Raw genomic sequence first — 12,164 nt, forward strand, 5'->3', positions numbered from 1 at the left:
GTCTTTACTGTTTGTGGGCCCGACAGTACTCGAATTAAATTGAGGTTGGTTTTTTTGTGGGGGGAGTGTGGGGTGGGGAGGGGGGACGGGTGGGGATAGAGACACATCATGTCCAGAGCTCAAAAGACATTTTTGTGAGGCGATCGCCTGAAAAGCTCCAAGCGAGGGGACTTGATTGGTGGGCAGTGCGGTGTGTGTGTGTGCAGGTGAAGTCGGCTAAAGCTTTCCATCAAGAAGATGCTTACAGCTGGGCCACAATTAACCAGGTACCTGGTGTGAGACAGAAAAACCCTCGGAAAGCCCTTGATGAAAGGTGGGGCCTGGCAAACAGAAGCTTGTTCTTGGGCCAGGTGATTGCTTGCAGAGATGAGCCTTGTGTGGTTTTAAGTAGACAAGCTGAACCTTGAACCACTTTGTTAACAGCCTCTTGCTATTTAGCTTATATTTAAAGAATTTGGTAGAGGGAAACTATTTAAAAGGCCCTTGGTAATTTAGTTTTGATTTCCAGCAGTTGAAAATTGTCTGAAATTAAAATGTATAGAAAGAACCTGAAAGAAATTAAATTCACAGGTTGTTGTTTTTTTCTTTTTTTTTTTAAATATCAACACCATTGGTAAAAATATCTTTTAAAGGTGTGTAACCCATGATTCCTTTCCTATGGTCCTTATGAGCACAGCTTGGGAGATAAAGGTTTTTTAGTAGTTTTTCTAAGTAATGGTATATTGTGATAATGGTATAAGACTCTGCATGGTCTTTGAAGTCCCAATTGTTCTGGATGTTTTTTTTTTCCCTTTTGGTTTTTCAGTCTGATCTCTAATGCCCACTGATCATGAAGAACTTCTTGACTGCTTCCTTTATAAATAGAGATAAATAGAGGTACCTCAGTCATGAGAATTACTGAAATAATTTGTAAACCTCTCAAAAAAGCAAAGAGGTTTAAAAACAAAGAGGTATGTATCCGAGCAAGAAAAATGGTTGAAATCTCAATTGCAGGATGTTTATTGGGAGGTCAAACTGTGAATAAAAGAGACATTACGCCTTTATTTTCTTAGACAAATGAAAAGTTCTGTTATGTACCTGCAAACATTAAAATTTGGATACAAACTAATTTTCAAAACCTACTTAAAAATAAATTACTTTATAAAATATATGTGAACTAGGAGTCTTGATTTAATTTGACACTTTCAACTTATGGTATGTTTGCAAAATAAAAGGAACATGTCATACCTATGGTAAAAAAAGAAAATGTTTTAATTTTCATTTGTTGGGAAATAATGTAGTCAATGAAGTTTGACATTTTGAGTAGATTTCAGGATCCTTTAAATTTTGAAATAATTGATCAAAATACTTAAAATTGAGATAAACTTTTTGGGGGTTGGGATACTGGTGTCAAACCCAGTACCTCATATATGCAAATCATGCTGTACCAAGGATAAAACTTTTTTTTGCCCCACCTGACAATGTTCAAGGGTACTCCAGACTCTTGGAGTGGGTTGCTTTGGTGTTCAGGGAGACCATGTAGTGCTGGGAATAGCCCAAGAAAAATTCTTGAAACTAAACCTAAAATGGCTTTATCTTGTGCTTATCCTACTTGGGACATTAAAAGTAAAAGTAAAGGCCCTCCCGTTGATCATCGATTTGCTCCAGCGGGCCCAGTAACATCTCCATTGGAGACTTTGTTGTTACTGTGTTTGGCATATCGAATACGTCACGGGGAGCTTGCCAGGCTCTGCCGTGCGGGCGAGATACTCTCGGTAGCTTGCCAGGCTCTCCGAGAGGGGCGGAGGAATCGAACTCGGGTCGACCATGTTGGCTGCGTGCAAGGCAAATGCCCTACCGCTGTGCTATCGCTTGGGACATTATCTTCAGATTATTGATTTCATTCATTAAATTTATAGACGAAAACATGACCAATAATCAGAATGTTAATACAGTTTTTTAGATCCTGGCTCTGTACTCAGGAATTACTCTTGGCGGTACTTTGGGAACCACAGGGATGCCAGGGACCAAACCTGGGTGGGACACAGGCAAGGCAAGCACCTTACCCACTGTACCATCTCTCCAGCCCTAAGAATTACTTCTAAAGTTTCAACAAGTACAATGCAATGTTGAGCAAAATCAAAACATTAATAAAGTAGTGGTCTATATATGAGTAATTACAGCCTGAATAATCTCCTCCCTTTTGCCAAATGCCATTTTTAAACAATTTATCTGTAAGTTAAAACATCAGTTTTCTAATCTTTGTATGAGATAAAATCAGCATTTTTGTTTCTTTATGGAGCACACCAGTGGTGCTCAGGGGCTACTCCCATATGGTTGCTTCTAGTGGTTCTCAGAGGAACATGAGCTAGTGAGGATGGAAACAAGGCTCCTGCATGCAACTATGTGCTAAAGCCCTTGAGCCATATTTACTGGCCCTAAAACCAACTCTTTGAATGTGACATGGAACATTCTAGAAAGCAATTTGCCAGCAAAGTTTAATGCCTTATTGTGCTTTCTGAAGTTCAGTCATTAATGTCTAGACTAGGGCTGCTTAAACTTTGCATGCCCATTTCACCTGAGAATTATTTTCACATCACCCAGCCATATGAGTATACAAATCAAATATATACTGATGATGTTTTGGGGATCACATCTAGAGTGCTCAGAGCTTACTTCTGGTGGGGCTCTGGGGTCCATATGGGATGCCAGAAATTGAACCCAGCTCTGCTGTGTGCAAGGCAAGCCCCCTTCCTGCTGTAGTATCTCTCAGACCCCCGGGGAAGAATTTTTATGGCTCTGTGCTTAGGGGTGTGGTGGGGGCAAGGGGTTGCTCCTGGCAGTCCTGGGGGTCCACACAGTGCAGAGGATTAACTGTGGTTATGTGCTGAGATGGCTGAGCTATTTCTCTAGTCCAAAAACTTGTTCTTAAAACAAAGTTTTAAGTTTTTTTTTTTCATGCTCCACACTCAGTAATACATGGGTTGTATTTTCTCGACCTCTGCATTCTGTAATAGGTTGAGTAAAAATTTCTTTAGCCAAAGTCTAAAGATAATACAGATCTGAGGATTCCTGCATCACATGGCCCCATGAGCTACTTTGGTGCAGGCCTGAGGGTTCCCTGAATACCCTGACATTATTTTGGTCTATCCCAGTAATGCAGGACTCCAACAGCATTGCATCCTCAGTCTTCACATTTGAACAAATGACCAACACTAAGGCTTCTTGGGCCAGCCCCCTCAGCACTGCTTGGAAGTTCCCTCAAAATTAAATTTTCCCTAGTGAAACGGTGTTGAGAATGGAAATCTTTTTCTTTCTGTTCTCTACTCAATCCCAATAATACTTAATAAAAAAGAAAAAAAATACCAAACAAAATGCAGGGTTTTATAGGTAGTATAAAAGAGATATACCTTTATTCTAAAGCTTCTGTGGCTTCAAAGTCTGCCTTTTTTAGAGGCTGGTGCAGTAATACAGTAGATAGGGCACTGGTCTTGCACACTGCTGACCTGACTTCTGCCCTGACAAGAGTGCTCCCTGAGTGCAGAGTCAGGAGTAAGTCCTGAGCACAATCAAGTATAGCCAAAAAAAAAAAAAAAAAAGCTGCCTTTTTGGTTAAATTTTTCATGGTGGAGGAAAATGGTATTGGCTATAAATATCTTTGTTTTTCCAAGGTAGTTATAGAATGTGATTGTTGAAACAGAAAACGGGCAGAGATTGTTAACTTACCCCCAGGACACATGCAATTATTTGTTAAATCAATTCTTATTTCAGTTCTTTTCGACTAAGTCCATCAATGGTTTCTACTCTACCAGCTTGTAATGGCCAGTCTATAATGAAAATTGCATATCAAAATTAGTAATTTCTTTATGTGTAGGAAAATGAATATATGTTGAATGCATTTTTATTACAGAAAATGATGCTGCTGTGAGGATATAATTATAGCTTTCACATAAATGAAGCTTACAACTATCATGATTTAGTGACCCAGAAAGAAAAAACTTTAATGGATGAAAGGGGACATTTCTGGAGGTAGTAAAATGCTTGAGGCCTGGAATCTAAACGAGCTACTATCTAAAGGTAATAATTTTATTTTTTAGCTAATTGAACATAAGGAGCCTACAAAAGATAATCATTGTCTATTAATATACTAATGAAAAAGATTATACTTTCTCAATAGTTCTGGTTATGATTACCAATTATAAGATAATATTGGTATCTTCAGTCTTAAAAAAATTTTGGTAGTTAATGAAAAATTAGGAAAATCGTTTTGTTTTGTTTCTTTAAATGTATTAAGGCACCATGATTTACAAAGCTGTTCATGATTGATTTTCAGGCATACAATGTTGCAACATCAATCCCTTCACCCTTCACTGTCCGCTTCCGTACCAATTACCCCAGTTTGTCTCCCACCCCCAGCTTTAACTTTTTTTCTTTTAGACACTGATTTGCATTACTGTTACTGATATAGTTTCATACATACCACTATAGCATTCCCTCCTCCTCCAAAGTGAGGGCTACTTCCTTCCTCCATTGTTGTAGTATTCTCCTCGCAGGCCTCGCCGTCCACCCTGTGAGATGTTTCTTACTGAAGATCCGTTCTCATGCTTTTCATTTCTAATGCCTTTGGATGTTTGTTATTCTACTATATTTCTTTATATATTGCACATGAGAGCATTCTGTGTCTGTTTTCTTCCACTTCCTAGATTCAGTCTCCAGATCCATCCATGTAGCAGCAGATTACATGAGAAAATCATGTATTGTTGACATTAAGGTTAGATGGGAATTTTTTTCAGTGCCAGAATTTGAATCCAGGTCTCCTGCATATAATAACACATGAGCTTTGCTGTTGAAACACCCTGACCCAAATATTAGCTATTTTTTTTAACTCTGCAGTATTGATAAAGGTAATGCAAGTTGAATTAGGAGGAGGAATGCTTCCCACTTTAAATTCAGTTTTTTTGCTTTTGGTTTTATGGTCCATCATTGGTGATCCTCAAGAGCTACTCCCTTCTTGGTGCTCAGAGGCCACCCCTGGATGTCTCATAACTAAGCAATAGCAATCAGCCTGGCTTCCCACATGCTGAGCTTGCAGTCCAGCCTTTTTGAGTCATCTCCCCAGCTTTTAAATTGCCCTTTTAACAGGTTATCAGTAATTTTAAAACTACCTTCAATGTCCAACTCAACAGTGAGTTAGGTCTCATTTTTTGACATAGAAATTTTAGTATTTTCCCAGTGTAACCACAAAAGCTGTTTAACTCAGTGTTCATGCTCTACTATATATGCTGAAAGGAAAATTTTGAGTTTTAGTTTCCATAAGCCCATATTAAAAAATCAGCTTTCTTCCATTGGTAAATCCCAATCTGGGCAAAATTCCGAAGTACGTTATTTCTCTTTTGGTGATCTTTCTCCGTCGACATAATCTCACTAGAATACTCCCCAGAGATGTTCATCCTGCCCATCATCTTTACTTCATACTGAGCTCTAGCCTGCTGACTCCCACTTAAGTGCTCTGAACCATGAAATGTACTTGCTTCTTATTTCCAAATTTAGATTTACAGGATAACAGTTTTTTTTTTTCTTTTTGGGTCACACCTGGCGATGAGCAGGAGTTACTCCTGGTTCATGCACTCAGGAATTACTCCTGGCGGTGCTCGGGGGACCATATGGGATGCTGGGAATCGAACCTAGGTCGGCTGCATGCAAGGCAAACTCCCTACCTGCTGGGCTATTGCTCCAGCCACTACAGGATAGCAGTTTTGACTCACCTTAAAGGAAGAAAGCTACCATCATATATTTCTATTCAAATTTATTAATCACTTACACTGGCCAGAGTGTTCTCTTTTTAAAACCTTATTTATCTTGGGGGGTTAGGAGCTTGGTGTGGTTTGACCACACCTACCTCTGCTGTGTTCAGGAACCAGTCCTGGCAGTTCTCATGGGACAGTTTGTGGTTCCAGGAATCAAATCTGTTAGGGATTAAACTGGCCAGTCATTTGTATGGCAAGCACTTTGCCCCCTATATTATCTCTAACCGCTATTCATTTAAAAAAAATTATTTAAAATATATTGTCACTGGAGCAATACTACAGCAGGTAGGGCATTTGCCTTACATGCGACTGACCCAGGTTCAATTCCTGGCATCCCATATGGTCCCCCAAGCACCTCCAAATGTAATTCCTGAGTGCAGAGGCAGGAGTAACTCCTGAGCATCGCTGGCTGTGACCCAAAAAGCAAAAAATAAATAAATAAAATTTTTAAAAATTTACTCTTCTGGGTTTTGGGGCCATAGCAATGGTGCTCAGGGAGGATACTGACACTGTGTTTGGGGGTTGCTCCTGACAGTATTCAGGAGACATTGTGGTGATGAAATCAAACCAGTGTTGGCTACATGCATGTCAAGTGTCTTAACTTTCTTTGTTGTCTTTTTAGCCCAAGAGTTTCTTTTTAAGAGAAAAATGCTTTTTACCTCCAAATGAAAATTTCATTGATTATTCATCTGACATTTTCAGGTAAGAGAGGAAAGGGTAAATGGAAAAGTTTAAAAAAAGTAGTCCTAGACTGGAAAGATGATGATAATATCTAATAATGCATCTGCTTTATATGTGACTGATCCCAGTTTGATCCCCTGTATCATATATGGTCTTATTGCTTATCTCCAGGAGTGTTCCTTGAGGGCACAGATCAATGAGCCCTAAGCAATGCTGGTTATGGCTCCCAAACTCTAAAAAAATCTTATAGGTATTCTGTAGATGTCTATCTTATATCTATAGAATACACCCAATTGTAGTGGAATTGGAGAACCCAGTAGAAAACTGGGAGTAAGTTTTTGGGATTCATTACTCCTAAGCCTGGACTTCTTAAATTTTTTAATTTGTTTTTTAAGGTTATTTTGGGAGGGCATTTTTTGTTGTCCTTGGGGATCACTCCTGGAGAAGCTCTGGGGACCATATGGGTTTCTGATGAACCGAACTGGGTTAGCTGTGTGCAACACAAGCAACTTATATGCTGTATTATTTTCCCAGTCTTTATAACTTCCAAAACAGTTTTTTTTCCACTTTCTGTTATGTGACCTGACTCCTGATAGTTCTTGCAACTCACATTTAAAAGTAGACTCTAGTGTTGCTCCCTACCTGCTGTATTATTCCTCTAGCTCTAAGTAGACTAGTTCTTAGGAAGACACTCTGACAGTCATATTAAATTTTTTAATTGTATTTTATTTTTATAAAGTAGTTCATGGTATTTGATTACATTTAATATTTGAACACCAGTCCCACCACTATTACAACTTTGTACCATCGTATTTTGGATGTTTCCATCTTGAACCCCAACCCCTGCCCCAAAGCAGAACCGAAATAATTTATTTGGTATTGTTTATTATGAACAAACTGCTGAAAATGCTCCAAAAAGTTTCCTTAGAGGAAAGTGTGTGAAAATTGTTGTATTTCACAAAGGGGCCATTAAACCCTCTAAAAGAGATTACTAACATGTTGTACAACATGTTAGTAATACGTGTGTAATATATGTGTGTAAAAATTATTTCTAAAATTAGTTAGCTTCTACTTTAAACCCCATCAAATGTGGTGTGCTACTCTTGGAATATGAGTGGTGTGATATATGACATGTCACAGCTGCGCGGCCCAGGAATATGTTCACTCATGGGTAAGGCTTGACTCGAGTAGATGGAGAGTGGTCATGAGCATGGTGGTGGTTTAGTTCTGGAGATTTTCTGCTGCTGGGGCTGGGTCCCTTAGGGTGGGAAGGGGCTTAACCTGCCCCTCTCTGGGGTGTCCCGGACATAATAAAATTTTTAAATAGTTTTTTTACCAACTTCTTTTTTTGACTTTACTCCAACTTTGAGATGTAAAACGTCATTCCTAATAGAAAACATAGAATCTAATAGTAATTCTAATATACTAAGCCAGAGTTTCAGAAACAACACCATTAGTATCTTTGTTGTTGGGTCTTCCTTGTGCATTGTAAGTTGTTTAACAGTTTGCCAAGCCGTTAGATATCAACATTTTTCCTCCTACTTGTGACAACCAAAAATATCTCTAAACATTGTACAGTAATCCTCTGGTTAATGAAGTATGTGTGTGTTCATATCATACAACCATACCAATTAAGATCCACGCCTGGGAGATGGTCTGAGTGCTGGAGCACAAGCTTTGCATGAGGGATCCTCAGCACTGCGGGAAGCTAACCCAAAACAAAGACAATAATACTCAACCTTGTGTAGCTTAAAATTCTGGGAATACCTACTTCTTCACTTTCAAAGCTTGTCAAGCCATTATTAAATTCCATGGTTGTATATTTTGGTAAGAGTTGTGCATTAATGATATCCATACATCAAGAGATCTTTTCAAAAATTTTTACTACAATAGGTTACTAAAGGGAAGAAATATATATTATCTGTATTTTTGGTAGAATAAAAATTTTTGTACTTAAAAAGATTTTAAAGTGTGTAGGTGCCTTTCATGTAGCAGAAGTTTGTTCTCATGCAGTGCTCAGGAGTTCAGTGGCCACTTCTGGAGGTATTGCCCAACATTGGTTCAATGATAGGACTCAGCATTGCCAGGCAACACCAAGACCACTTTAGTGGTACACTCAGTGACCTCCAGGGCCACATGCAGCAGTGCCTGGATGATCATGTGATACCTGGGATGAAACTAGGGTCAGACACATATCAGCCTCTATAATATTAATCTTAATATGTCAATACACAAGTTAATTAAAGTTAGGAGGAAATTATGCAACACTAATTTTTGCTATGTCTTAAATTGATCTTGATGCATTGATATGTCATTTAGTGAAAATGTTTATTTTCTTATCTATGAAATACAAATGATTTAAGCTGAAATTATATAGGTTAATTGCCTGAGGGGAAATGGTAGATTTAGAAAAAATTTTAATAGAAATATTAAGTGCTTTGATCACGTGCTTAAATTCTTTCAGTTATTAAATAGTAGAAGAAAATGGAATTGAATATGACATCAATATGGAACAGTCGGATTCATTAGGAGTCAACCATAATGATTCCAAAGATTCAAAAGGAGAGTCTGCAGTGTTTGAGGTGGGAATTTTTTTTTAATGTATGAGTACTGCTCTTTATTCAGCCATTGATTAAGCTGATTTATTTGGGCATGAACTCCATATTACTTTTTTAAAAAAAAATTTTAATTGAATATTCATGAGATAGACCATTAATGAAGCTGTTCATAGTTGGGTTTCAGTCATACAGTGATCCAGCACCCATCATCCACCATTGTACTTTTCCCACCACCAGTGCCCCGTTTCCCTACCACCGTCCCCCAAAACCCCTCCCCTACCCCAGCTTCCCTCTATGGGAGGTTGTTCCTTCTTGCTCTCTCTTTCCTTTTTCTTTTGTGCATTATGATTTGCAGTACGGTTGCTAAGAGGTCATGGTGTTTGTTTAGGGCATTCGGTATTTTTATTGAGATGATAATGCTGGAGTAGCTTTTCCATTGGTTGGCAGCTTTGGGGTATGGATGTGACTGTTGAAGCTTCCTGAAGTACAGGGACGTGGGGGAAGGTAGCCCATTATAATTCTGAGGAAGTCTGGAGTCAAATTTCAGTCAAAAAGACCAAATACCTCAATTTCCAGCAGATTATATCTTGGTAAGGTCCATCGTGAGATGGTGGAGTCAGGCCGGGGTATGGCGATGATTTTGGATTGTGGAAGCAAGCGTCTGCTGAGAACTCTGCTTGGATGGGCCCCAGGCCAACCCACACCCTCCAATTTACCCTAGTTTGTTCAGCCATGTGTTGGTCCGAAATTAACTGTGGCTTTTGATCTCTTTCGAGATTTATGGGTCTCTAAAATAAGGCCAATATATGAGCTTGTGTAGCTAAGCTGATGGTGGTTTGTGGGCATGGCTCCCATATACCTAAGTTTTGACCATTTAATTTCTTGTTAAACTTGGCCCCAAGTTATTGAGGTCCAGCCAAAGGCACCACGGCAATTTTGGGGGAGAAGGCGCCATCAGGCTGCTGATGTACTTGCCCCACAGGTGTACATACCCCCTGAGGTGGGAATTAAGTTGGGGGAGAAACAACATTCTATTTAGTGAGTTTTTTGAGAGTTGGGGAGAGTACCCACCAGTACTCAGGGCTTATTCCTGGCTCTGTGCTCAGGCTTTGCTTTGGAAGCCATATGTGGTGCTAGGGATTGAAGCAGGGATGACTGCTTATAAGACAAACACCTGAGCAATCAGCCCAGTCCCTAGTCAGTGACTTTTTATGCCTAATAATTACTGTTACATTTTAAGTATTAAAGAATTTTAACTTTATACACACTATCATATATAAATTTTTCATATAGTGCTTTTCTGACCCTCTTGGAGAGCCTGCAACCTACCGAGAGTATTTCTCCTGCACAGCAAAGTCTAGCAAGCTACCCGTGACATATTCAATATGCCAAACACAGTAACAACAAGTCTCACCATGGAGACGTTACTGGGCCCGCTCGAGCAAATCGATGAACAATGGGAGGACAGTGCTACAGTGCTTTTCTGAATGTGCATATAATTTACATGTAAAGAAAATGTGGTTAGTTAACCATTTTAGTTTGCATTCTCATGGACAATTTTAATTCTGCCAGTTGAAATAAAACATAATAATGAATAATTTTACCTAGGAAATGATTTATATATATATATATTATTCTGTGCTAATTGACAACTTTTGCAGAAATGAATTAGGTAGGGGCTGGAGCCATAGCACAGCGGGTAGGGCGTTTGCCTTGCACATGGCTGTCCTGGGTTCAATTCCCAGCATCCCATATGGTCCCCTGAGCACCGCCAGGAGTAATTCCTGAGTGCAGAGCCAGGAGTAATCCCTATGCATTGCCGGGTGTGACCCAAAGAGAAAAAAAAAAAGAAAAATGAATTAGGTAAAAAAGTCTCACTTTTAATTATAAACCTTAAAAAATAGATTTTTTTATAATATAGTGACATTATATTTTACTAACATCCAAGTGATTTTTCTTTTCTTTGTCAAAGCTAACCTGTATGGACTCCGGAGATCTTTCCTTTGAACAAAACAGTTCTTCTGAAGTTTTGTTACCCACAATTACTCATGAAGCACATAATTCACTGACATCACAGACTCTGACTCAGACACAAACTCTTTCTGCAGAGCAATTTGATCTGGTTGACCAAAATGGGCAACCTATTCAAAATGAACTTCCGCCATTGGAGGATTCTAACACATCATCGGTAGGTATATTTTACAAATAGCTAGTTTAATGCTATGTGTTAGTCTTACGAGATGACCTTAATTTTGTGATATGACTACTGTGTTGGGTTGAGCGATAGCACAGCGGTTAGGTGTTTGCCTTGCATGAGACTGACCCGGGTTAAATTCCTCCACCCCACTCGGAGAACCCGGCAAGCTAGGGTGAGTATCCCACCCGCACAGCAGAGCCTGGCATGCTCCCTGCGGCATACTTGATATGCCAAAAACAGTAACAACAAGTCTCACAATGGAGACGTTACTGGTGCCTGCATGGGCAAATCGATGAACAATGGGAGGACAGTGCTTTAATGCTGTGTTACTATTCTTTACTAGATGACCTTAATTTTGTGATACTATTGATGTAAATTGCTTTGAATATATTGTTTCTGTAACATTCATTTTATAGTTGTGTAAGGATTTTATTTTATTTTATTTTGAGTTATACTCTGCCATTTAGGGATGCTACTTCTGATTCTGTACTCGGATATGACTGGGTAGTGCAAGGAAACTTCCCCTCTGTACTATTTCTCAAGGCCACGCCATTATATAAGAATTTAAAAAGGCTTCCTTTTAAGATTGCAGATAGTACTATTTCTCTCTCTCTCTCTCTCTCTCTCTCTCTCTCTCTTTTTTCAGGCCACACTTGGTGGTGTTCAGGGCTTACTCCTTGCTCTTTATTCAGGGATCATTCCTGAAGTGACTAGGAGTCCATATGTCGTACCAGGGATCAAACCCAGATCAGCTACTGTTTTGTCTTTTCTTAATTTTTGTTTTTGTTTTATGGGCCACAACCTCAGGTGGTCTCAGATTACTCCTGGCTCTGCACTCAGTAATTACTCCTGGCAGGCTTGGGGGACAATATGGGATGGCAGGGACTGAACCCAGGTTAGCTGCATGTAAGACAAGCTGCCCTACATGTTGAATAGTGCTCT

At 39.2% G+C, this 12,164-nt stretch overlaps 1 protein-coding gene and 1 long non-coding RNA gene across 3 annotated transcripts in view; both read left to right on the plus strand.

The window, feature by feature from the left end:
* The first annotated feature begins 5,034 nt into the window (after positions 1–5,034).
* LOC130021000 (uncharacterized) lies at positions 5,035–9,049 on the plus strand. The gene is made up of 3 exons (XR_008792086.1): positions 5,035–5,128; positions 6,409–6,488; positions 8,932–9,049. It is a non-coding gene; the product is annotated as an uncharacterized LOC130021000 (long non-coding RNA).
* Positions 9,050–11,003: 1,954 nt separating this feature from the next.
* CARF (calcium responsive transcription factor) overlaps positions 11,004–12,164 on the plus strand; it is a 34,222-nt gene continuing 33,061 nt past the window's right edge. For both annotated transcript variants that reach the window (XR_008792085.1, XM_056111724.1), the window contains exon 1: positions 11,004–11,213. Coding sequence is in view for 1 of the 2 variants with exons in the window: in XM_056111724.1 (XP_055967699.1) it covers positions 11,007–11,213 (207 nt within the window). In the remaining variant the exon portion in view is untranslated. The remainder of the gene's footprint in view (positions 11,214–12,164) is intronic.

This window comes from Sorex fumeus, unplaced genomic scaffold (assembly GCF_029834395.1).
Source record: "Sorex fumeus unplaced genomic scaffold, SorFum_2.1 ptg000014l, whole genome shotgun sequence".
NCBI classification, from domain to species: domain Eukaryota; kingdom Metazoa; phylum Chordata; class Mammalia; order Eulipotyphla; family Soricidae; genus Sorex; species Sorex fumeus.